The sequence below is a fragment of the Gastrolobium bilobum genome, unplaced genomic scaffold (genome assembly GCF_033153095.1).
Source record: "Gastrolobium bilobum isolate Gb01-03AN ecotype WA unplaced genomic scaffold, APGP_CSIRO_Gbil_v1 utg12392, whole genome shotgun sequence".
In the NCBI taxonomy this organism is placed as follows: Eukaryota; Viridiplantae; Streptophyta; class Magnoliopsida; order Fabales; family Fabaceae; genus Gastrolobium; species Gastrolobium bilobum.
In genome coordinates this window covers 23,360-47,396 of record NW_026897089.1, presented here as the reverse complement: position 1 = coordinate 47,396, position 24,037 = coordinate 23,360, and the positions used below count along the sequence as shown (strand labels likewise).

At 33.9% G+C, this 24,037-nt stretch overlaps 1 protein-coding gene across 1 annotated transcript; it reads left to right on the top strand.

The window, feature by feature from the left end:
* Positions 1 to 15,137: 15,137 nt before the first annotated feature.
* Positions 15,138 to 22,809, top strand: LOC133304046 (proteasome subunit alpha type-3). Its single transcript, XM_061504014.1, has 10 exons — positions 15,138 to 15,341; positions 15,622 to 15,661; positions 15,756 to 15,839; positions 16,549 to 16,622; positions 18,703 to 18,789; positions 18,877 to 18,961; positions 19,090 to 19,136; positions 20,624 to 20,689; positions 21,508 to 21,598; positions 22,492 to 22,809. The coding sequence occupies exons 1-10, from the start codon at positions 15,238 to 15,240 to the stop codon at positions 22,561 to 22,563; spliced, it is 750 nt and encodes a 249-aa protein (XP_061359998.1). The 5' UTR covers positions 15,138 to 15,237; the 3' UTR covers positions 22,564 to 22,809.
* Positions 22,810 to 24,037: the final 1,228 nt, after the last annotated feature.

The window sequence follows — 24,037 nt, the reverse complement described above, 5'->3', positions numbered from 1 at the left end:
ATATGATTTAATTTAAGAGTTCTCATCAACCAAAAAAAATTACCGAAAAAAAAAGAAAAAAAAAGAGGGTCAACCAATCTAACCCGAGTCGCCGGGTCTCGGCCGAGTCAACCGATCCAATCCGGGTCGACTGCGGAACCGGTCCAAATGACCACTCGGACCGGGGAACCCACCGAGTCACCGAGACCCAGGTCGACCCGGCCGGTCCGAGTCGATTTTTAAAACACTGATCCTAACACCACTCATTAGAGACCCAAATCCAACTGGCTCTATTGGCATAGCAGAAAATCAACTAGAAGCTTATGGAAACTCTACAACCTTTTCGGTAGACGAAGGAGAGGGAGAAAGATCAAGGCTTTATGTGGCTGGTGGAGAAGAACTAAACTTAGAAGAACTAGAAGAAATGAGGACCGTAGCTGAAGGGAGGCCTAAGAGGAATCGCAGAAGACCCAAGATGTTGGTTGAGGAATAGACACTGTAAGTGTTAGTGATGTAATCATACAATTCTAATGTATAGGTTAGTATACATACTGTATTTGAAGAGTATAATTCTGTTAGTTAATATTAGTTCTTGATATGAATTTTGAATGTGATTGTGACATGTAACTCCTTTGTAGTTAGAATCTAAAAGAGGGAAAATTTGTATAATGGGTAGGAAAAAGTTGAATAAAGAAATTATGTTTCTCTCCTCATCCTTGTAACTCCTTCTATGTTTCTCATATCTTTTCTTCTCCATGATAGAACCTAGTGTAGATTGAAAAACAAGTGAAGAAAATACTGGATTCCGGTTTCATCCGAGATAGCACCATCCCTTTTTCCACACCCGTTCTTTTAGTTAAAAAAAAGGATAATGCTTAGCGTTTTTGCATTGACTATAGAGCTTTAAATAATATCACTATTTGAGACAGATTTCCTATTCCCACTGTTGACGAATTAATGGATGAGTTAGGTAAAGCTCAAATATTTTCACAGCTGGATTTAAGAGCGGGCTACCATCAAATTCAGGTTCACCCCTTAGATATACACAAATCTGTATTTAGAACTCATCAAGGTCATTACGAATTCCTTGTAATGCCTTTTGGGCTCACAAATGCCTCATCCACATTTCAAGCTACTATGAACATCATCTTACAGTGTTTTCTTATAAAGTTTGTTTCTATTTTTTTTTTATGATATATTAATTTATAGCTAGTCCATGGAGCTTCATTTGGATCACTTGAAAATGGTGCTTACTACACTGAAGGAGAATTTGTTTTATGTAAAGAAAAGTAAATGCTCATTTGGCCAAAGAAGAGTGGAGTACTTAGGCCATGTGGTATTAGCAGAAAAAGTTAGTATAGACAGTACAAGATCCAAGCGATGTTGAACTGCCTAACTCCAAAAAATCTCAAACAACTGTGTGGGTTCTTGGGTCTCACAAGATACTATAGGAGGCTTCTTCCTATGTTAGAGAGCTTTATGCCATCACGAAAATAGTCAAGAAATGGAGACAATACTTTCTAGGAGAAAATTCCTTATAAAGACTGACCAGAAGAGTTTATGGGCCTTGATAGATCAGATGGTTCAAATCCCGGAACAACAATATTATCTAGCCAAATTATTAGGTATTTAATATTCAATAGTGTACAAGCCTGGAAAAGAGAATAGAATGGCAAACACACTTTCTAGATGTCCTAATGTTATGTCTCTTAGTGTAACACCTCGTATACATCCGGTTTGTTAACATCAGAATGATATTAAGTGCAGCTAATTAATCAAATAAATGTGGAAGCTAATCATCTTAATTCATAATTAAACTCATGTAAAAATGTGAATAAATTTTTTTCATTCTATATTAATTTATAACAGTTACTCCCATGTCAAGTTAATTTTATTTCACGTTACTTGCTCTTCCAATTATGTTATTTACTACTTACTTTCGCGCTTAATTACACACTAGGACATCCAATCCCATTTAAATTATTTATTTTAGCTACTATCATTTTCCTTAACATTTATTAAGGCACCACACTCCGTAGAGATAAATTTAAGCCTTCCATACTTAAATTTCATAAGGTCTACAAGCATTTCTTTTTAAACATTTATTTTTGCTTTTGGCCTAGAATATCTGGATATTCCATGACAGTAATGAAATGAAATATCTTTCTCCAGGTTGGGGGTTTAACATTCAACCCCTTGCCTCATATCACTTCATCTTGTACTTAGTTGTCCTTATCTAAGAGATACAACAAGTGTCAACTATGTATTTGTTTTACTTAAGTTATTTCATACCTTTTTTGGCATCTAAGTTATCATATCTTAAGGGATTCAAACAACGATTACATGCTTAAATTGTGACACCTAGCAATCCGTTGCTTAGGCCATCTCACATACACATTATATTACAAAATGACAACCAACATGATCAATACATCATTACATCCTATGATCAAAATGAATATAAATACATAAATCTCATAAACCTATACATTTTCATCTATATATGCACGCAGGCTCATCAAAATGGCATAGACACTCTTTATGCTCTTCACAAATACAAACATACATAATATGATGAATAATAATCATGTCCTGGATGAATATCAAATACAGCAATGCATGTCTCATGTCATGCTAGAATCTCTACGTCGGCCTCTTGCCTTGAGATGCATCAATATCAATAATCTCAGTACCTGAAGAATGTGTCCCAGAAGGGGTGAGATTTTGACAAATCTCAGTAAACTAGGGGTCCTCAAGGATTCCTCCGCCCCAAGTTCACTTACAGGTTTAATATAAGTGTAAAATAATAATATCAGTATATCAAATGAATGTATAATGTCGCATATATCCATGTCATGTGTGTATGCATCCTACTGGCTAGAGAAGAAAAGTTAGGCATTACACACGTCTACAACCTATAGTACAAGGAATCCACCTAGTACCACATATACGAGTTTACCATCTTGTATGTGGCCCGACATGCTCAGGGATTATCGTCTCGTGTGGAATACCTCACATTCATATACATATGGCAATGCATTATAACATATTCTAGTTCAACAATATATCCAATAATCGTATGGTAAAATGATATAATTTTCAGAAAACACACCATGCACACAAACCAACCCCCTATGAAGTTTGGTGGAACAAATAACAAATTAATCCGAGGACCGAGAGCTTACCTGTTAGAACAACATACTCCAATGTACTCTCAGTATCCAAAGGACCACAACCATAGGCCCTCACAAAATCACAACCTATTTCAAAGATATAAAGGCAATTAGAAATTATACTCATTTACGACATTCATTTCAATGTTGTCTTTTACCTAATCACACTTTACGTAGGGACACCAACTCAAGGTGGGAGAAATTAGACCAACTCCTTAGGGTCCCATACTTTTTATAACCTCACTCACTAATATAATGGAATTTACAAATCATTTCCTTGAAATCCATTCCAAAGAAACTACTCTAAGTGTGAATATGATAATAAACCTTGTTTACCATTTTTAAAATTTCAATTGCAACTCTTTACCAAAAACTCTAATATTTTAATATGTTAAACTATACGTCTTAGGCTTTCCAACGACATATTACATATCTTAATTGGAGTTGTATGACTCTGGTTATGTTTTTTGAAAAGTGACTGCTGTAAACTGAATTTCTAGCAATCAAGTCACAACTTCAAACTCAAACTTACATCAAATCACTCATCCAATGGCTAAGAAATTTTACAGGATTGTATCCTTATGTGTGAGCGTCATATAGGTTCAAACTTCACTAAATTTAGAGTTCTGTAGCTCGAGATATTAAATTTTTACTAAAATAGGTTTGTTGTTGTCGTTTTACTCGGGGAAATCAGTCAATTTACCCTGGTAAATAATTTTCGCATATAAGCACTGAGATTTACCTGGGAAAATAATCGACAGAACCTAGATTTCAACTAGAAACTCATTTTTTTGGAGTTAATCCAACAAGATTCCATTTTTAAGGTTTACAGAGATTCAAACTACCATTTTTATGCATGTTTAGGCTATTTGTCAACTAGTTTATCATGTTTTCATACTTTACATACTCAAAGGTCACTTTTTTCACAGCAAACACAAAATGGTTGTTTGGTTTATACCTTTGGGCTTTCAAAATAGGAAAAAGACCACTTCCCAAGCTTACATTCTACTCCCATCTACTGCCAAGTGATGTGCATGAATTTGAACCATATAAAGGTTGATTCTTTCTTGTCTCAAGGCTCCAACACTAAAGAAAAAGATAATCCAAGCTCTGAAGGATGAAGGAAATCCCTCTCACTACCTGGGGACAACAACTTGATCACTCAAGAACATTTCTTCTCTTTGAAGATGCTATCTTTCAAGTGTCTAAGAGGATTAAATGGGAGAGAGATGGAGAAAGGTGAAGACTTTGGTGAGTTTCATGGAGAAAGACTAAAGATTTCATGGAGAAGAAAGAATGGTAGCCATGGTGGAGAGGATGAAGGCTGCCTAGGGTTTAGAAATGTGAGAAAATGAGGTGCAATGTTAGAGAAATGTGATTTTAGTCACTTAAGTAGGTCCCACTAATCCTAATGTGTACTTAACCACTTAATCTACTCATTAACTCTTTTCTTAACTTAAATTAGGCATCTTGTATTATTTTTAGCTCACTAGCAATTAGAATAAAGATTATTAATTTATTTCTAAGTATTGAGTATTTTTCTATACCCGGTGTTTTTATCGCGATACCGCAGTATCAACATTTTTATACCGAAAATGACTAAATTTCAATAATTAATATTTTCGAATAATTATCAAACCTTAAATATTAAATTATTAAATATTTCTTAAACGCACAATTGATTTCTTTTAAGTTTCCGGATAATCTTGCAGGTACACCTTTTTACCGCGAAATACGCTGCATTTACACTTTTCCTCAATAAGTGATTTAATTTAAATAATTATAAATTCTCTCTAATTATTCTCTTTAAATTATGGAATAATTTTCTAAGATCATAGTTTATTATTAAATTATTAAAATTTCAAATTACCAAGGTGAATTCTTACACTAAGCATGGTTGCAGTAGTTCATTTTGATATCTTGGAATAAAAAAAGAGAATCTGCAGAACTCTTTTTTCCAACAGAAGTATCAGCAAGTGAGGGAGAATTATTCAATCCTGGAGATTCAGGATGAGCTGTTATTGAGGAAAGGAAAGTTACTACTAGATCCATTCTCTCCCATATTCCAACAGTATTGAAAAAATCAGTCCACTTTATCTAGTGGTCATGCGGGTGTTCAGAAAACTACATCAAGAATTACTGCCAGCTTCATTTTGTTAGGCTTAAAGAAGATGTTAAAGAGTTTGTGCGCTCTTGTGTGGTGTGCTAGCAAGTCAAGTACCCAACGAAGAGACCTGATGGTCTTTTGCAACAAATTCTAATTCCTACAAGAATTTGGGAAGATCTTTCATTACATTTTGTTATTTGCTTACCTATGTCATATGGCTATATTATAATCCTAAGTGGTGGATAGATTTTCAAAGCAAGCTCATTTTGGACCTCTACCTAAGAAATATAATGCTACCAAGGTAGCTTCATTTTCCAGTCAGATGATTTGCAATTTACATGGTTTTCCTATATCTTTAATCTCGGATAGAGATCCCATATTCATTAGTAAGTTTTGGATTGAGTTATTTAAACATAGTGGCACACAATTGAAACATACTACTGCCTATCACCTATAATCGGATGGCTAACTGAAGTGGTTAACAGAACCTTGAAGCAATATCTAAGGTGTTTTGTGGTTGATAATCCGAAGCAACGGTCCAATGTATTACATTGGGGCAAGTATTGTTACAATACTACATATCATAGTTCAGTGGGCATGTGTCCATTTAAAGCAGTATATGGACGTGACCCTCCTGCCATTCTGAACTATATCATTGCATCTGCCACAATGGAAGAAGTGGATAGGACCTTGGTTGATAGATAAGCAATTTTACAGCTGCTAAGAGATAACTTACTACGGCCATAAGACATCATGAAACAAAATGAAGATAAACACAGGAGAAATGTCTAATACAAGATTACAACCTTATAGGCAGACATCTATGGCTAATCGATTGTCCCATTTAAAATTTTGAAGAAAGTAGGAAAAGTTTCTTACAAGCTTGAATTACCACAACAAGCAAAAATTCACCACATGTTCCATGTCTCTAAGCTAAAGTCGTTCATAGGAGATTCTAGTATGGCTCAATTTCCCTTGCAAAAGTTTTTCAAGGAGGATTACAGGTATTGGTACCTAAGCAGCTGATGGATGCTTGTGTGGTACAAGAAGGGGATACTAAAATTAAACAAGTAAAGGTACTATGGGCTGGCTTATCACTAGAAAATGCTACATAGGAGTCTTGGCATGAGTTTTCATAGCAATTTCATCCTTCAACCTTGAGGACAAGGTTATTTTTAATGGGGAGGGTATTGATACGGGCCCAATACACTTAAGCCTAATTTTTAAGCCACCTAACAGCCCAACACCACTGATTAGTGACCCAAATCCATCTGGCTCTGTTGGCATAGCAAAAAATCAACTAGAAGCTGATGGAAACCCTACAACCTTTTCACTAGACGAAGGAGAGGGAGAAAGATCAAGGCTTCATGTGGATGGTGAAGAACTGAACTTAGAAGAACTAGAAGAAAAGAGGACCATAGCTGAAGGGAGGCCTAAGAGGAATTGCAGAAGACCCAAGAGGTTGGTGAAGGAATAAACACTGTAAGTGTTAGTGATGTGATCATATGATTCTAATGTACAGGTTATAATACATATTGTATTTGAAGAGTATGATTCTGTTAGTTAGTATTAGTCATTGATATGAATTTTGAATGTGATTATAACATGTAACTCCCTTGTAGTTAGATATAAAAGTGGGGAAATCTGTGTAATGGGTAGGAAAAAGTTGAATAAAGAAATTATGTTTCTCTCCTAATCCTTATAACTCCTTCTCTATTTCTTATCTCTTTCCTTCTCCACGATAGAACCTAGTTCTATCATAGACTAATTATAGTGGCTTAATATGATGATTCTTTAGTATATGAAAATCATGTTTATCAAGGGTAATTATGTCAATCCCACACAGTTGTTTAAGAATCCATCTTGGTAATTATGTCAATAGTCTCTTATTCCATTAAGTTAAGTAAATATATGGCATTCATTTCGAGCTTGTAATGGCTAAAAACAAGAAATTATCAATTAAGCTCATAAGGGTTAATTAAGGAAACATGCAATGTTGGTTATTTGGCTAAATTGGTTATTTCAAATTTCAAAGAAAAATGCTTTAATCGTGTTCGTGCATATATATGAAAATGTAGCAATCCATTCATCAAAGTGTCAAAATCTCACCAAGATATAGTTTTTTTCGTATTCAAACTACCAATTCAACTTTCATTGCCAAACTTATTTAGTTTTAAGATGAAAGACAATGTATTTATTCATGTTATGAATCTTTACTCTCAATTGAGTTCTACTCACAACTTTCACGTGTCAAAAATCCTTTGAAGATTATCTCAAGCACACAATTTTTTAGTTTTTTTTTTAAGAATTAAAGCCATTACTAACATTATTAAGATCAAGAGTTAAGAATAACTTTTTACTCTATTATCCCACACATGTAATGAAGCTGATAGTTTTTGTTTTAGACCAGCCACATAGGCTTAGTTTGTTGGATTGGCTACTAAGTCTCATATAAGGGTACATATTCATGCATTCCTAAAGTGAGATAAATGTTGACTCACCACATTGAATCTCACTCACACATCTTATGCCTAGGTGAGGATGCTTGCCTCACATCTAGTTGGACCCATAAGAGTATAAAACATTTATGACTCCCTACTCACTCACCTTCTTAGCCTATATATAGCCCTCTTATGCCATTGAAAAGCTACCTTTCGCACACCAATTCACTCTGTTACTATGCTGCAAAAATACAAAGCCATCGTAACCAACACTTCTCCTTGATTCTCAACCTTTGCATGAGAAACACCTAAAGCTAAGATTCATATCTCTTTCTTATTAAATCATTGTTACATTAACATATTACACCCCTAAAGGAAATCATACTTATTTCCACCATTCAATCATTTTAATTTTACTAATAATTTCCCCTTCAAAATAAATAGGTTAACAAAATTAAAACACCATAAAAACTTATGAATAAATCATAAAATAAGGAAATTTATAATCAAAGGGAGCAATATCTAGCTCTCCCTTCTTAGTCTATTTGCCTTATTAATGGATTAGGTTCATGTATAAATGCTTCATAGTTGATCAACTAATCAACATTTGTAGCACATATTATAAAATGGCAAGTCGCTTAACGATGAATCTTTATTCCTTATCATAATGAAAAAGAAAGTCATTAATGAGTGTTTCAGACAAAATTTTGGTATTCACGTTATAAATAACAAATTAGTTTAAATTTTTTGTGAAATAAAATAAGGGATAGATTATACTCACTACCATATTAATTTTACTACTCTGTCTCTTACTACCACTTTGTAACCGTTAAATAAGATTAAATCCAACGCCTGTCAATTGATCAAATTCTCTCTCTCTCTCTCTCTCATCTTTTTTCCCATTCAATGTTTTCAATCACCCTCGTTTCTAGCAGCGCAACAAGCAAAGAGAAAATTGGGGCTAGGATTTAAAAATAAAATGAGGAAAGTTGGTTGAATATAAACATGACTACAGCATCATCGGAAGACGAAGAAGAAGAGAATTCATATTTTAGATGACCTGAAGAAGAAAAAACATGAAAGATGGGAGGCAGCAAAACATAGAAAATTTTGCTGTGCATCCAAAGACGAAAATTTTGAGAAGTATAACATTTATTTTGCTAACAATAGGGTGTTCCAAAACGAAAAAAAAAGGATTTTCAAAATTTCTAATTATAGTTAAGATCTCCATGAGAACTCATCATAATTCATTAAAAGTGAGATCAACTCCATCAAAACCAATAAGATCATCCTCACACCTAGGAATATAGGCTTGCAATTGAGACTTTTTGGTGTGCATGACAACCATTATGTTCCCTAGCACTATATCTGAAAAGAAACAATTCTTTCCTATTTATGTCCCTTGGAACAGTTTCTGAGAAAAAAATGTGTTTGATAACATGTTTTATTTTTATAACGAAAATGAGAATTGCATTTGATAACATAACAAATAACATAATGAAATATAATTCCTGTTAAGCATTATTTTTTTTCAAATTACACTTTCTTTTCGATATAGTGTGGTGGTGGCGGTGGCAGTGGCGTCGTCGTGGTGGTAATAGTGGCGGGGGCGGTAGTGGTGGTGACGGTAGTGGCGGCGGCATCCGTTACATGGACACACTTTTTTTTTTTGAAATTTACGTGTCCGACACGCTCGGACACGCGTCTGACACGTGGTCAACATTTGAGGACACGCGGTCAATTCTCCGACACGTTCCGACACACTGTCAACATTTGGGGACACGCTCGGACACGTTTTTTTATTTTTTTATTTTTTTAAATCTTAATTTTTTTTGTTAACTAAATATAAAAGAAATAATTCATAAATTAATTTTTTTTCTGTTATAAAATTTGACATTAAAAATTAACAACTACGAAAAATTATTTATATTTATATTTATGTTATGAAATTTAAATATTTAATTGGTTATATGACTTATTATGGACTCTTATATGTATTAAATATAAATCATATTATATATATTAAAAAATTTATTTAATATCAAAATGTGTCCATCGTGTCCAAATATGACATTTTTTAGAATTAACGTGTCGGTGTGTCGTGTCGTGTCCCGTGTCCGTGTCCGTGCATCATAGGCGGCGACAATGGTGGTGGCGGCGGCGACGATGGCGATAGTGGTGGTGGTGGTGGTAATGATATTGTGGTGGTGGAGACAATAGTGGCTATGACGATGGTGGTGGTAGTTGGTGGCGGTGGTGATGGTGACAGCAGTGGCTGCGATGATGGTGGTGGTGGTTGGTGGTGGTGGCGGCATGGTGGTGGTGACGACAGTGGTTGCAGCAATAATGACAGTGGTAATGGTGGTGGCATGGTGGTGGTATGGTGGTGGTGGAGATGTGGCGATGGATGGAGGTGGTGGTGATGGTGGAATCGTGGTGGTGGTGAAAACAACATTGGTGGTACGATGATGACAACGGCGACAATGGTAGTGGTGGTCGTGTTGGGATGGTGGTGATGATGATAATGGTAGTGGTGGAGAGTAATTGAGAGAGAAAAGTGTTTCTTATTTTGTGCTCGGGAACAAAAAAAATAGAATTTTTTTAATTCTTTTTTGATTCCCCAGCGCAAAAATTAAATCGGTTCATACCGGAAACAAAAAAATAAACTGATTTTACTAAACGAGTTTCCTATATATTTTTGTTACATTGAACAGAAATTAAAAAAGATCTGATTCCGAGAACGTTGTCATGCACACCCTTTTGCAATAAATTATTCAAGGGAAGTTTTTTTTTTTTTTAATTTAGTTGTATTGGACATCTTCGTGATGCTCGTTATTTCTCGTAAAACATGATCGAAAACAATGAATGAGAAAGAAGGTGAGATAGACAAAATTTGGTTCAATTTACAGCAGCTGGATTTAATCTAATCTATCGGTTAAAAAATTATAGTAAACATAATAAAATTAAAATGGTAGTAAGTAAAAACGTTTCATAAAATAAATAGCAACATAATTATGCATAATATGTAAATTAAACCGTATATAGTTATATGAATATGGTTTAATCTAATTTTAAAAATAAAAAAGCAAAAGTCAAACCAAGATGATGATTTTTCTGAAAAAATTACTCAAATTAATCATTAAAATTATAAAGTACATCAAATTCGTCTCTCAAATTTTGTAAAAAAGAGTAAAGTTCTTTTTGGGTTCCTAACAAAAAATACGGTCCTACTTTCGTCTCTTACAAAAAATATATATATCAATATTAGTCCTTTTTTATGGACTAAATTGGGTCTTCATTGAATTTATGAGAGACCACATTTTCAAAGAACTGAAATTGTAGAGGAACCAAAAGTTGACTTTTTCTTTTGTAAAGAACGAAAGTGGATACCGTATTTTTTGTTAGGGATACAAAATGGGCTTTACTCCTTAAAAAATTATCAAATTAATATCTAAATATACATTAGGAACAAAATCAATATTATTTTAAACATGAAGGAATTAAATTAATTTGTAAAACTTAAAGAAATTATTTTAGTGCGTGTTAGGAGCAGCTTATTTTGATATGAGCGTTAGGGGGGTAAATGTACCAGGTTAGGTCTGACTTTGTCTTTGATAAGCTAAGCTTATTTAAAATATTTATAGTTTTATATTGGCCTATTAGCCTATTAAAGTCTTGATTTATTAGTCTAGCTTAGCCTATTCAACATCAACATCAACATCACCTTTATCCTAAATTAATTGGGGTCGGTGGTAGATGAATCCACATGAAAGATACAAAACAGTTGAAAAAATAAAATAAAAATAAAATAAAATAAAATAAAATAAAATAAAATAAAATAAAATAAAATAAAATAAAATAAAATATATATGTATATAGATATGTATATATAAATAAAGTAAAAGTAAAAAAGAAAGGGAAAAAAAGAAGTGGGGGAGATGAAGGGGAAAAAGACTAAAAAAGGACCATCTGGAACATAGGAATAACAACGGGTCTAACCCTCCACCATATTTATAGCTTTTCTCCATTCTGTTCTAAGACAGACCGTCCACCAATCTATATCCCACTCCATTAAATCTTGTTTTACCACCTTCCCCCAAGTAAGTTTCGGCTTACCTCTGCCTCTTTTTGTGTTGAGCTCTTGGTAACAAACTTCTGTTCTTACATGAGCATCCAGGTGCCTTCTCATCACGTGCCCAAATCACCTCAATCTATGTTCTCTCATCTTCTCGTCTACTGGTACTACTCCGACCTTTCGTCGAATATCTTCATTTCTTATCTTATCCATCATTGTGTAACCACACATCCACCTTAACATCCTCATCTCTGCGACTCCCATCTTATGCTCATGTTGCCTATGTGCTGGCCAGCATTCCGCGCCATATAGCATTACCGATGTTACTGCCGTTTTATAGAATTTTCCTTTTAACTTAAGAGGGATTTTGCGGTCACACAAAAACCCTGATGCACTGCGCCATTTCATCCACCCTGCTCTGATTCTGTGATATTATTAAAAAAAATAAAAAAGCTAGTTTGCAGACTTTTAGGCCAAGTTTTTTAAAATAGGTGTATGCCCTAATTTTTAAATATAAATTTTTAAAAATTTAAATCTGCTATATTTAAAAAATAGAGTAGGTCAAGTCAGGCCATACTGTAACTCCTAATAGGCCGCTTGACCCATTTACACTTCTATACTGAGAGCTTTGGAAAAATAATTATTTTTTAATATTAAATATTTTGAAATGTACAATTAATATCTCTTATATTTTTAAGAGTAAAGACCTAAATTGGTTCCTGACAAAAAAACTCGGTGTCCAAATTAGTCCCTCACAAAAATAAACTCGTTAGATAGTCCCCAACAAAGTGAAACAGGACCCACGTTAGTCCTTCTGTCAATCCAAAACTAACGGTGTCAATGACGGTGATGATGTGTCACGTTAAGTGACATGCTGGAGGCCACGTGGGTTGAGGAACGACGTCGTTTTGAGAGACTCATCCACGTTGGTCAGTATGGTCCCTAACAGTTTTAACAAAGGGGACCAGTATGGTCCCTAACATTTTTTTCGGGGTCTTTTTTAGTCCCTGCTAAAGTTTTGTTAACACCAGTGCCAACATTTGCTATTAACACACCAACAATGTCATTTCCCCTTGTACATGCTGATATTAGCCATGCATAACACAATCAACTTCTGCATAATTCACACCATGACAGTTTTAGTTTAGTCTTTATACATTGTTCCCATTCCTTTTTTTATCTCCATCGAGTTTATACAACATTTTGTGCCAATAAACATAACTTCAAATACATAAGCCATGCTACATATATTGCATGAACAACAATTCCTTACACCAGCAAATCTCAACATAACCATGGAGATAAAAAAGAACAATAAGTTATGGTCTATATAATGTTAATTATCGTTGAGAAATGAATGACTACTTTCTAGGGAAGGGAAGGGAACTCTCTGGAATTCCAAATTTAGTGTTTTGGCACTCTATATAATGTTGTCTCGCAATTCATCATTCATCATTAATCATTAATCATTGGTACGCCTTGTTAGTTATTTGTTTTGTCTCCAAATTTGTATGTTGTGAGCGTGTTGGGGCAGTTAAGAAGCCAGCGACAATGGTGGCCGGCATGGGAATGTCAATGATGGCGTGAAGCTCTGGTTACTTGGAGATGCATCCCGAAAGGAAAATCTCCTTTTCCAGAACTCTTACATCATCGGTATCACTTTTGCCGCCGGCATTGGTGGTCTTCTCTTCGGCTATGATACTGGTACATACCTAACCATCATTTCAATTTCTCTAATTTGAAATGCCATTAATTTGTGGTTGGTACGTTGTAAAATTCTCAGCTCATGTATATATATATGGTTCCATAAATGCAGGTGTGGCGTCAGGGGCCCTTCTGTATATTAAAGAGGATTTTGAAATCGTCAAGAATAGTAGCTTCCTTCATGTAACTATAGATCAGTTGCATGTTTTGGTTTGGCTAATAATTGTTTAACAGTTGCTGATATATATATATATATGCATGAATGGGAGCTTGCAGTATTCTAATGCTAATACCCTTACTTACGTTTGCATTGCAGGAATTAATTGTTGGCATGGCCTTGATTGGTGCAATTTTTGGTGCAGCCATTGGTGGTTGGATTAATGATTCTCTGGGACGCAAGTAGGGGTGTTAACGAGCCGAGCCGAGCCGAGCTTTGGTCTTAACGGGCCGAGCTTGTGTTCAAATGTGTCAGACTGACCTTAGCCTGTTACCTGTTACGAATAGAATATCATCTGTGGCCTGGCTCATTTACAAAAAATAAAAGCCTTGTTTAGCCTGTTTAAAAAAAAATAAGACAATAAAAATTTATCCAACTAAACAAAATATACAATCAACATCACTAGTAATTCCATAAATATTCATAAATTTAATGTATATCCAAATAACATAATATAAAACAAAATCATTTAAAAAGTCTGTTTAATTAATAAAATGGGATGAAATGAATTGAGAAGAGAGAGAGCTATCACAAGTAGTATAAAAAATAAAAAAATAAACAAAAAATAATATATTAGGCAAGCCTCAGAGGCTCTAAGGTCGAGCTTTTGAATTGGAGCCTGATGCCTTTTTATTAAACGAGCTTTTATACAAGTCCAAGACTGAGTCCAACAATAAATTTAGACATGTAAGCTCAGGCCTTCACGAGCCGAGCCAAAGGCCCCTGACTCGTTTAGCACCCCTAGACGCAAGACCACCATGGTGTATAAAGACTAAACTCGATGGAGATAAAAAAAGGAATGAGAACAATGTATAAAGACTAAACTAAGAATGTCATGGTGTGAATTATGCAGAAGTTGATTGTGTTATGTATGACTAATATCGACATGTACATGGGGAAATGCCATTGTTAGTGTGTTAATAACAAATGTTGGCACTGGTGTTAACAAAACTTTAGCAGGGACTAAAAAAGACCTCGATAAAAATGATATGGACCATACTGGTCCCCTTTGTTATAACTGTTAGGGACCATACTGACCAACGTGGATGAGTCTCTCAAAACGACGTCGTTCCTCAACCCACGTGGCCTCCAGCATGTCACTTAACGTGACACATCATCACCGTCATTGACTCCGTCAGTTTTGGATTAACATAAGGACTAACGTGGGTCCTGTTTCACTTTGTTGGGGACTATCTAACGAGTTTATTTTTGTGAGGGATTAATTTGGACACCAAATTTTTTATCAGGGACCAATTTGGATCTTTACTCTATTTTTAAAGTATTAATTTGAGACAACATTGAAAATAAAAAAATCATATCTTGTTTGAGAGCATTGGGGACCAATTTATAATATTGAGAAAAAAGAGAGTCATTACTGCAATTTCACTTTTCTTTCGCCTTACAGTCCCGCAGTTAACTCTTGAGCAAGCAAGGCCCTTTATATTTCTTCGCAGTTTAGAAAAAAGAAGAAGCAAGAGTCTTAGAAGTAAGAAGAAGGAGAAGAAGAAGAAGAAGCAAAATCAAGTACTCTAATCGAAAGCATGAGTAGCATTGGAACAGGTTACGATCTATCGGTCACTACTTTCTCCCCTGATGGCCGTGTTTTCCAGATCGAGTACGCTGCTAAAGCCGTCGACAATAGCGGGTACCATTTTCTTTATTCTCACTCCTTTTTGTTCATATGAGTTCGTCACAAAGTGCTGCCACACCATCAAGCATCGATTTTTAATACATCGTTTTGAAAATTTTTTTTTATGGGTTTTAGGTTTTTTTGAGAAATTGAATGATGGGTTTTAAATTTTTTTTTTCTTCTTGTAAATAACGATGGGGTTTAGTTTAATTTATATTTTTTTGAAGAAGTTGAATGATGGGTTTTTGAGATTTTTGTGTTTGTCAGTGATGTTAGATTTGGAACTTTGTTGCAGGACTGTTATTGGGATCAAATGCAAAGATGGGGTTGTGTTGGTAGGTTAATTCTGAAGATTTTGGTATCTGTTTATATATATATATATATTTTAATTTTATTGTTGTTATTTTTATGAGTTGATTTTGGTTTTAGGGCGTTGAGAAGCTTATTCCGTCGAAAATGATGCTACCGGGTTCCAATAGAAGAATACACTCTGTTCATCGGCACTCTGGGATGGTACTATGCCATTTACATTTGGTTTTGTTTTGCACATGTTGTTATTTTTCTTTTTGTTGCTTTTGCTATTTGTTTTAATTTTGTAACAACCACAAAGAGCCTACATAAAAGAGAGGTGACTGGGGTTGGGTTTGGTTACAAGCTTGACCACTAATAGCTAGTGTTGAAGTGGTGTGAGTAATGGAGGTTGGGGAGTGAAAGATAGTGAAGTATGAACACTGTACTTATAGAGATGATGTCCTCTATCTCTGGATGATCTATTGTATCAGTAGCATAATTGGAAGTAGAGTTTTATTGTTATTCATTTTATTATCTCTGATGTGTTGTTTCATGCCTTGGTAGGTCCTATGGGGTGAGCATAATGAATCTTAGATTAACACCCACATAAAATGCACGAGTGACCAAATTTGAATTTGAAACAGCAATTAAGGGTTTTTTTTGTGTGTTTTATTCATTGGAAGTGGATAATAGAAAAGTCATTGAAATCATGATGATAAAATATTGTTAAGGAGAAATTCTTGTGTGTACCTAGTGCAATGCTCTAAATCAGCCTGCATATTTTAACTAATTTAAGGCATTGCATTGGTGATACTTTTTTTACAATTAATTTTTTGTAAACTATAATGTCATGTGTCACATACTCACATTCTAGTTTCTTTGATGTTGTGAGCTTCTTCTGATGTATGCATGAATCTTCTCTCAATTTTAGGCTGTAGCAGGATTAGCAGCTGATGGAAGGCAAATTGTTGCCAGGGCCAAGTCTGAAGCAACTAACTATGACAGGTATACACACCATTCTCTTGCAACATCTACTTCTGAAGATGCCCTCCTCCATGTCTTTGGTTTTATCTAAATACAGCACATTCTTTTATTGTCTTTACTGACTCGATACTATCTCCATCTTTTTGATTGGATGGGCTACTGCTATAAAGTGTATATGGACTAACAGAAACCCTATAAAATAACTTAACCTTGGTTTGGTTTTGAAGTCAATAATAAGTTCCTGTAATTTTGCTGTATTTTCCACTAGAAAAGAAAAGTAGTAGCTAGAACACTTGACCAATTATTAGTTCAGGCGGACTAATTGAGACCCTGTATAAAAACGACTCAACTTTATTTTGATAGTTAGTGTTAGAATATTAGATATGATATGATTAGATATGATTGGATTCTGTCTTATCCGTAAATAGTCTGACTGTATTCTGACTGTATTAGGATTAGGTTTGGGCCTTACACTTAAGCCCATTAGGGTCTCTATATATTGTAATTCCCTGACACATATCAATACATAATGTATTCTTTTACATTTAACTTGCTCTCAGTTAGCATTATTATAAGTTCTTATTTTTGGTCATATCTACCACAAGAAAAAACATGATAGTTAGCAAATTTCATGAATTACTATTGTTTTCCTACCTCGGATTGAAATAGCTTAAGCAATCTTTTCTTGGATAAATAATAGATTTTATGACATGAAGCCATTAGCACCCATGTAGTTCCCAGTTCTGTTCTTCAACCTTACAAAAATATAGTAGGATATCCGCATTTACATTTCAGCTTGTCCAAAAATCCCGAAAAACAAATAAAATGTTGAAAGTATTCTGAGCAGTACTTCAGCTAAACAAGAGTTGATAAACACCTTTTTCTCCTAAAATAACATTTGAATTGTCTATTTTCCTTTGTAACCTTAGTTCAAACAAAGAAAATGGCAAATCATTTTAGGTTACTGTAAACCCCTATTAATTGAGTTAAGATTAGCATAATAGCATGAGCATCTAGAGAAACCAATTCCTGTGGCCTAAAAAATTTAAACTGCTTAGAGAGGAAAATCAGGATCCACAATTTCCCAGCAACGTGGCATTCCTAAAACTGATTACTACATAGTCTTCTAGATGTTCACAAAAAACACAATTCATAACAATTCACCTTATGTGTTAAACAGATATAATAAAAAATATTGATGTGCCTCCTCCCAAGGGCTTAAGCTTTTGGAAGAGTTGGTTGCGTGACATAGTATTAGAGCCTAATGACCAAGTAGTCTACAGTTCCATCCTCTCCGTTCCCATTCATCAAATAAAAAGTTGAATTTAAGCACAAGGTAACCAAAAACAAAAGAAATGAGGTTGTGCATTATCCATGCTTCGAACCTGGAAAGAAAGGGTCTCGAGTGAGTGGGCATGTTAAGAGATATAATAAAACTATTCACATGTGTTCTCTTAATGGCTTAAACTTTTAGGAGAGTTGGTTGTGACATTATGTTACTTGAATTTTTACTGACAGAAATCTGATTATACTGTTGTCCAAACTAAAAAAGAGACTTTTAATGGGGCATTACAATTAAACCTCCTAATAATAGCTCACTAATCTCAAACATCTGAATGATTGCTGATGTTTGGACCTGGATTTAAATGAAGCCCAGGATGGAAGCCTTACATATCATGATTGTCTTTTCATTACTTGGGCATCTAATGCTTAGTATTGATAGACATAATTCAATCAATGTGGGAAAGGTGGTGAAAAAGTGTTGAAACTTGTAAAAGCTGGTTTTGATGTGCATGCTAACTTTTTCGGTTAATTTCAGTTAGTAATCTGTGTAAAATTTAACTAGTTAAATATCCTTTTTATTATATAGTATTCATAAGGTGCTGCACGATGGTTGATGACCAAAGCATGGGACAATGTGTAATTAAGTCCGAGTCATTTAGCCCATGGTCATGATTTACAGAGTGTTCTGAGTTGTAGTTTTGACACACTATTTCGTATAAATTGAAGTATAAGGATCTCTTAATTTTAAGGTTTTATTAAATATTTGTGTTCAACTTTTGATAAGAAAGAATGTTTGTTCTGACTCATTTTTTTTCAGTGTGTATGGTGACCCAATTCCTGTTAAGGAGCTTGCTGATCGTGTGGCTAGCTATGTGCACCTTTGTACGCTATATTGGTGGCTCAGGTTTAATGATACTGACTGTCTTGTAGTCATTTTGAAGTTGTATTTTCCCATTTTCATATTAATAATGGACCTATAATGGTGCTGCAGACCTTTTGGATGTGGTGTCATACTAGGAGGTTATGACAGAGATGGACCACAGTTGTACATGGTTGAACCTTCCGGTGTTTCCTATGTGGGTCTTCTTTTTGTTATTCAATAGAACTTCCAGACCTTTTGATTGCTCGAAGCTATTAATATTCTTTTTTGGCAGTTCAATGTGCTGTTTTTCTACTGATTTGTTTGTTTTGGTATTTGTTGTAGAGGTATTTTGGTGCTGCAATTGGGAAGGGCAGGCAGGCTGCTAAAACGTAAGTGAATATATATTAAGGGGTTTGATTTTCTCATGTTGCATGAGAATTGGATTCTCATGTTGTGACTCAACTAGTGGTGGACCCCACATTTATTAAAAAATGAAAAAGAATAGCTTTGCACGCAAATCGAAGGGTCACAACATGAGAATTGAATTATCATGCGACATGAGAAATTGTTTTTCCATATATTAATTATAGTAAAGTAATTCTGTACTAAATCAAACAATTATATTTTTCGTTTTTACTGTCCTTGCTAGGGATGTTATCTTCTATTATTTGTATACTGGACCTTTTCTATATAATTTTTGTTTTCTATAAAATATTCCATGCCATCGAATAACTACTTTGCTGTTACATGGGAATTGGGATCTCGGTTTGTGAATTTGGAGAATAAGCTGCTGAAGCTTAAGCAAGATGCCAGTAGAACATCCTAGGAACTTCTCTTACTGAGTGTAGCTTTTAAATCTTTCCAGGAGCTTCTCTTACTGAGTGGAGCTTTTTTGTGGGATAATTATTAAACCAATTGATAATTTGTTATGACAAGTTTTTCCACTTGCTTATATTATTTGATATCTGCTTCTAATTGCTTGAAGTGAATGAACAAATTCAAGGAAGCACTAATGTTAGTTAGAATTCACTCCCTAATCATGTAGCCTATGTCTCCGATGCCTCCCTTGGATTCTTTGGTGTATTCCTTGTGCCATCTCTTTCCCTGGCACTGAAAATAGTTTATTATTAATGAAATTCAAAATACTTGTCATAAACCCAAACTTATCCTGGTTATTAGGTTGCATTGAAAAAATGGATTAGAGATATAGACCTGTTTTCATTATATGTGGCAAGTGGGGGTAGGTTTCAAGTGGTACTGGAAGTGTATGACTAGTATCTCCAATTGTCAAAATTTTTGGTAAAGTTTCGTTATTTATATTGCATTTTAGCTTTTACGCTTAACTTGCATTAGTCTTTTGGAATATGTTGGGTGATGCTTAATTCTTTTTGTTTGGTCAACAACATAGGGTGGCTCAGTGAATGAGGCTCCTGCCATTGTGGGGTCTAGGGAGGGAATAAAATAAAAATATATGAATTTGGTTTATGTGGGTGCACAAATGTGGTTGAGGTTTATTCTGTGTGCATACTTCTGCATTATATCCTTTTCTTTGTGGTAGTATGCTGTAAAATTGATTATATTTTGAGAAATATGAAAACACATATTGTGTCCCTCAGCAAGGGAAGCTTGAATATATTTTTGTTGCAACATTTTTGTTTATGGATGATTTGCTTTTCCCTTTTTTTACAAAAAAATAATTGCTACCATAGTGATTTCGTTCTTGTGCTGCATTGCATTAGTTTCCTGGATTGAACTTTTCATGTAATAACCTTAAAAATATTTCAATTAGTTTAATCTCATGGTCTGGTTCAAATGTGATTTTGAGGTACCAAACTTATGTTCATTATTTTTAAATTTTCTTTTTATTTTTTGGCAGAGAGATTGAAAAGTTAAAGCTTGCCGACATGACTTGCCGACAAGGAGTTATTGAAGTAGCCAAGATGTAAGTAGCATGATTATTGGTTATAGTATTTCTAGTTGCTGTGTTATTGGTTATACTATATTTGAATGCGTTGCTGTTTCTCTGTTATGTACCAATTGTTACAAATTGTGATCAGAGTATCAATGATAATAATGTTGGCTGCTGATTTTAAATCATCAGATAATGGAGGTAATAGGGTAAAAAAACCTCATATAATCGTTCTTTGTAACTTTTGATAGCAATACATGATAGAGGTAAAATATACTATTGAACAAGAGAAGGAATAGGAAGTTCTAGGTTCTGTAGTTTGCTTGCTTGTCCATATTAACTTAAAAATTGTGAAGTAACAAGAATAATTTTTTTATCCAAGATAAGAAATGATAAATCACTACCCATTAAACCCCGACTAGCAAGGGTAGGGGTGAGAGCAATCCTTGTACGTAGTCTTACTCTTGCGTATTTGCAAAGAGACTTTTCCGGATTCGAACCTGTGACCTTTCGGTCACAAGGAGTAGCTTTACCACTGATATAATATTTTTCCTAAAAGCTATTATGGTAATTAATCTTTTACAGTTACTGGAATACCAGGGGCCTGTTGGTGTTGAGATTTTAACTTTCTATTTGTATTTTAACTTGCAAGCTTATTTGATAAATGAATTCCCTTTTTTTCTCAGCAATTTTAGTTATCAGTATTTTATTGAATGGGTAGCCTTATATTGGGGCTTTTTACATCAAAAAGAGTAAATCTTTTGCCAAGACATGCTATTCATTAACTAAGTCAATTGCTTGATGTTAGTTGCTATCAACAATAACTTTTTGCATTTTTATGTGCCAAGCAGTATATATGGAGTTCATGATGAGGCAAAGGATAAAGACTTCGAACTAGAAATGAGCTGGGTGTGCGATGAATCAAACCGCCAACATGAAAAGGTAAGTCTGGGTGTGCTTTCAGTTACTTTTTTTATTTGAAGATGAGTTTTTCTTTCGGTTACTTTATAATAATGATGACTGGATGTGCTTCATTTGTAACTAGCTATGATTTGTTACTTTTGTTTTCTTATCTAGCAATTTCTTTTTCAAGTTCCAATTCCTGGCTGGTAGGAGGAAAAAAAAGAGTGAATAAAATTGTTTTTTGAGGGTAAAAAATTGCATTCCGATGTGTGGCAACCTTTATGAAACTTATCCATGGAATGTTTCTGGACCATAACTGTTTCGTCGGCATAATCTTTTCTAGCTCAGGAATTTCATAATCTAGCCTGTTTTTTGCACCTTTTGTTTGTTATGTTAACTACTATTTGCAATTTTGTCCTTCGTGCCAAGAGGAGCACACTGTACCTCTAGCACCATTGTCCATGAATCTAGATGCTCTCGTGACATGGTAAACATGTCAGCGCTTACAATTGAATATCTTCACATAAAATTTCCAGTCATGTCATAAGGTGCACAAAGCTTTTCGACTTGCGAGGATAGGGGTGAGAGTCGATTGTATGTAGTCTCACCCTTATATTTTTGCAAAGAGACTGTTTTCTAGACACTAAGTCGTGACCTTCCTTTCACAAGAGCAACATTACATTGCTCCAAAGCTTGCTCTCTAAGATGACCTAATTTTTTTTTTCAGTCATTGCCTTCTAAAATGACATTCAATTATAGTCTTCAATCATCACTCCCAAAAAGGCCATCTTTTAAAGTGTTGTTTTTATTATTATTATTATTATTATCGTTATTTAACTGGTTGCCACTTCTCTAATTAGCATTATTTCCATGCAATTACATTTTTTTTTGTTTAGTGTTGATCTATATGGTAGTGAATTAATCATGTATAGGTCCCAGATGAGCTTCTAGAAGCAGCTAAGGCAGCAGCCAAAGCAGCTCTTGAAGAAATGGATGCAGATTAACAAATTAAATACATTAATTCCAGAGATGTATTTCTATATAACTTCATAGTTGAGCATTTGGAACATCTATAGGAAAATGCAAAGGCTTCAATGGTTGGATTTTTGTATGCGTCTTCATGATTCAAATGCCCTTGTTGATTTTCTATTTCTAGGGAGAAATGTTTTGAGGTGCTTTAAATACTAATTGATTTGGTGTTGAATTCTTTGTCTGAGATTCTCTTTTATTTAACACATCATTTGTGTGCATTCTCTTTTTGTATGCATAGTATTTAGAAGCATCAAGTTTTTAATGCATCATGTGAGGCAATTGTTTTTCAGGCAACTTTCTTTCCTTTTGATATATTTTGTTGAGGTGTCAACAAATTTACAATTACCTATTGAAGGGTTTATTATTAGATAAATCCTAATGTCACATGAAAATTTATGATTTTAGTCGAGAAAAAAAAATCTTGCAATTTTTTCAAGTCTTTTCCGATTTTTTTTTTTAACAATTGAGTTTGTCTTTTTTCAATTTTATTTTTCTCGTGTTTCATTTGCTGTCTGAATATCAAAATAAATACTAAAGAGAAGTGGTAGATGATGCAAGAGAATGCTTATGATACTCGAATCCCAGTTTTCACATTGTCATGAATTAATTTGGAAATTTATTTATTTAACGGAATAACAAAAAGGAAGAGTTTGATTTGGACGCTGCATCAAAATTTAAACGAAGAAAATAGTACTATTTAATTAATATTTTCATCCAAAATCAATTTTAACATAATTTTCAAAAAAAATGTGTCGTTTTAAATAATGTAAATTGTATCATTTTATAAATATAAAGAGGTGAGATTATACATCTGTGTCCATGAAAAGACACTTTTTCCACTAATTTTATTGTGAAATACTAAATATGTATTTAATGTCATTTTATAACCTTGCTTTTGATTGTTTGAAATGTGAGGTGTGCATGGATATTTCAAAGAAAAATGTTTGTTTATTACAAAAAAAGACATGTTTAAAAAATCAATAATAATTAAACGAGTTTTGTTTTAAAAAAAAATTCTCAGAAAGGATTATTTTAGTATTTTTCTCTAAAGTTAAAAAACGTAGTTTCTGAAGATAATTATAAAATATCATAAAAATTTATTTTTTTTAAAAAAACCTCAAACATATCTATAATTAACTTCTTTCGTTTAATTTTAATTTTTATAGGAAAATCTAAAGCACAAAGGAAACAATGAAGAAAAAGATATACATAAAAATAAATTAAAAAATGAAAAGATTCATAAAATTATTGGTAGAATGAGGGAGAGGTTAGAGGAGACTAACCCTCCCATCAAGTTAATATTATTTTTTTTAAAAAATTAATATATTTTAATAAATCAATATAACTACTATGTGTAATACTTAAAAATTATAATAAAAGTTTTATATTGATGACAAAAATAAATAAATCAAAAAAGAGGTATTTTGAAATACCTCATTTGATGTG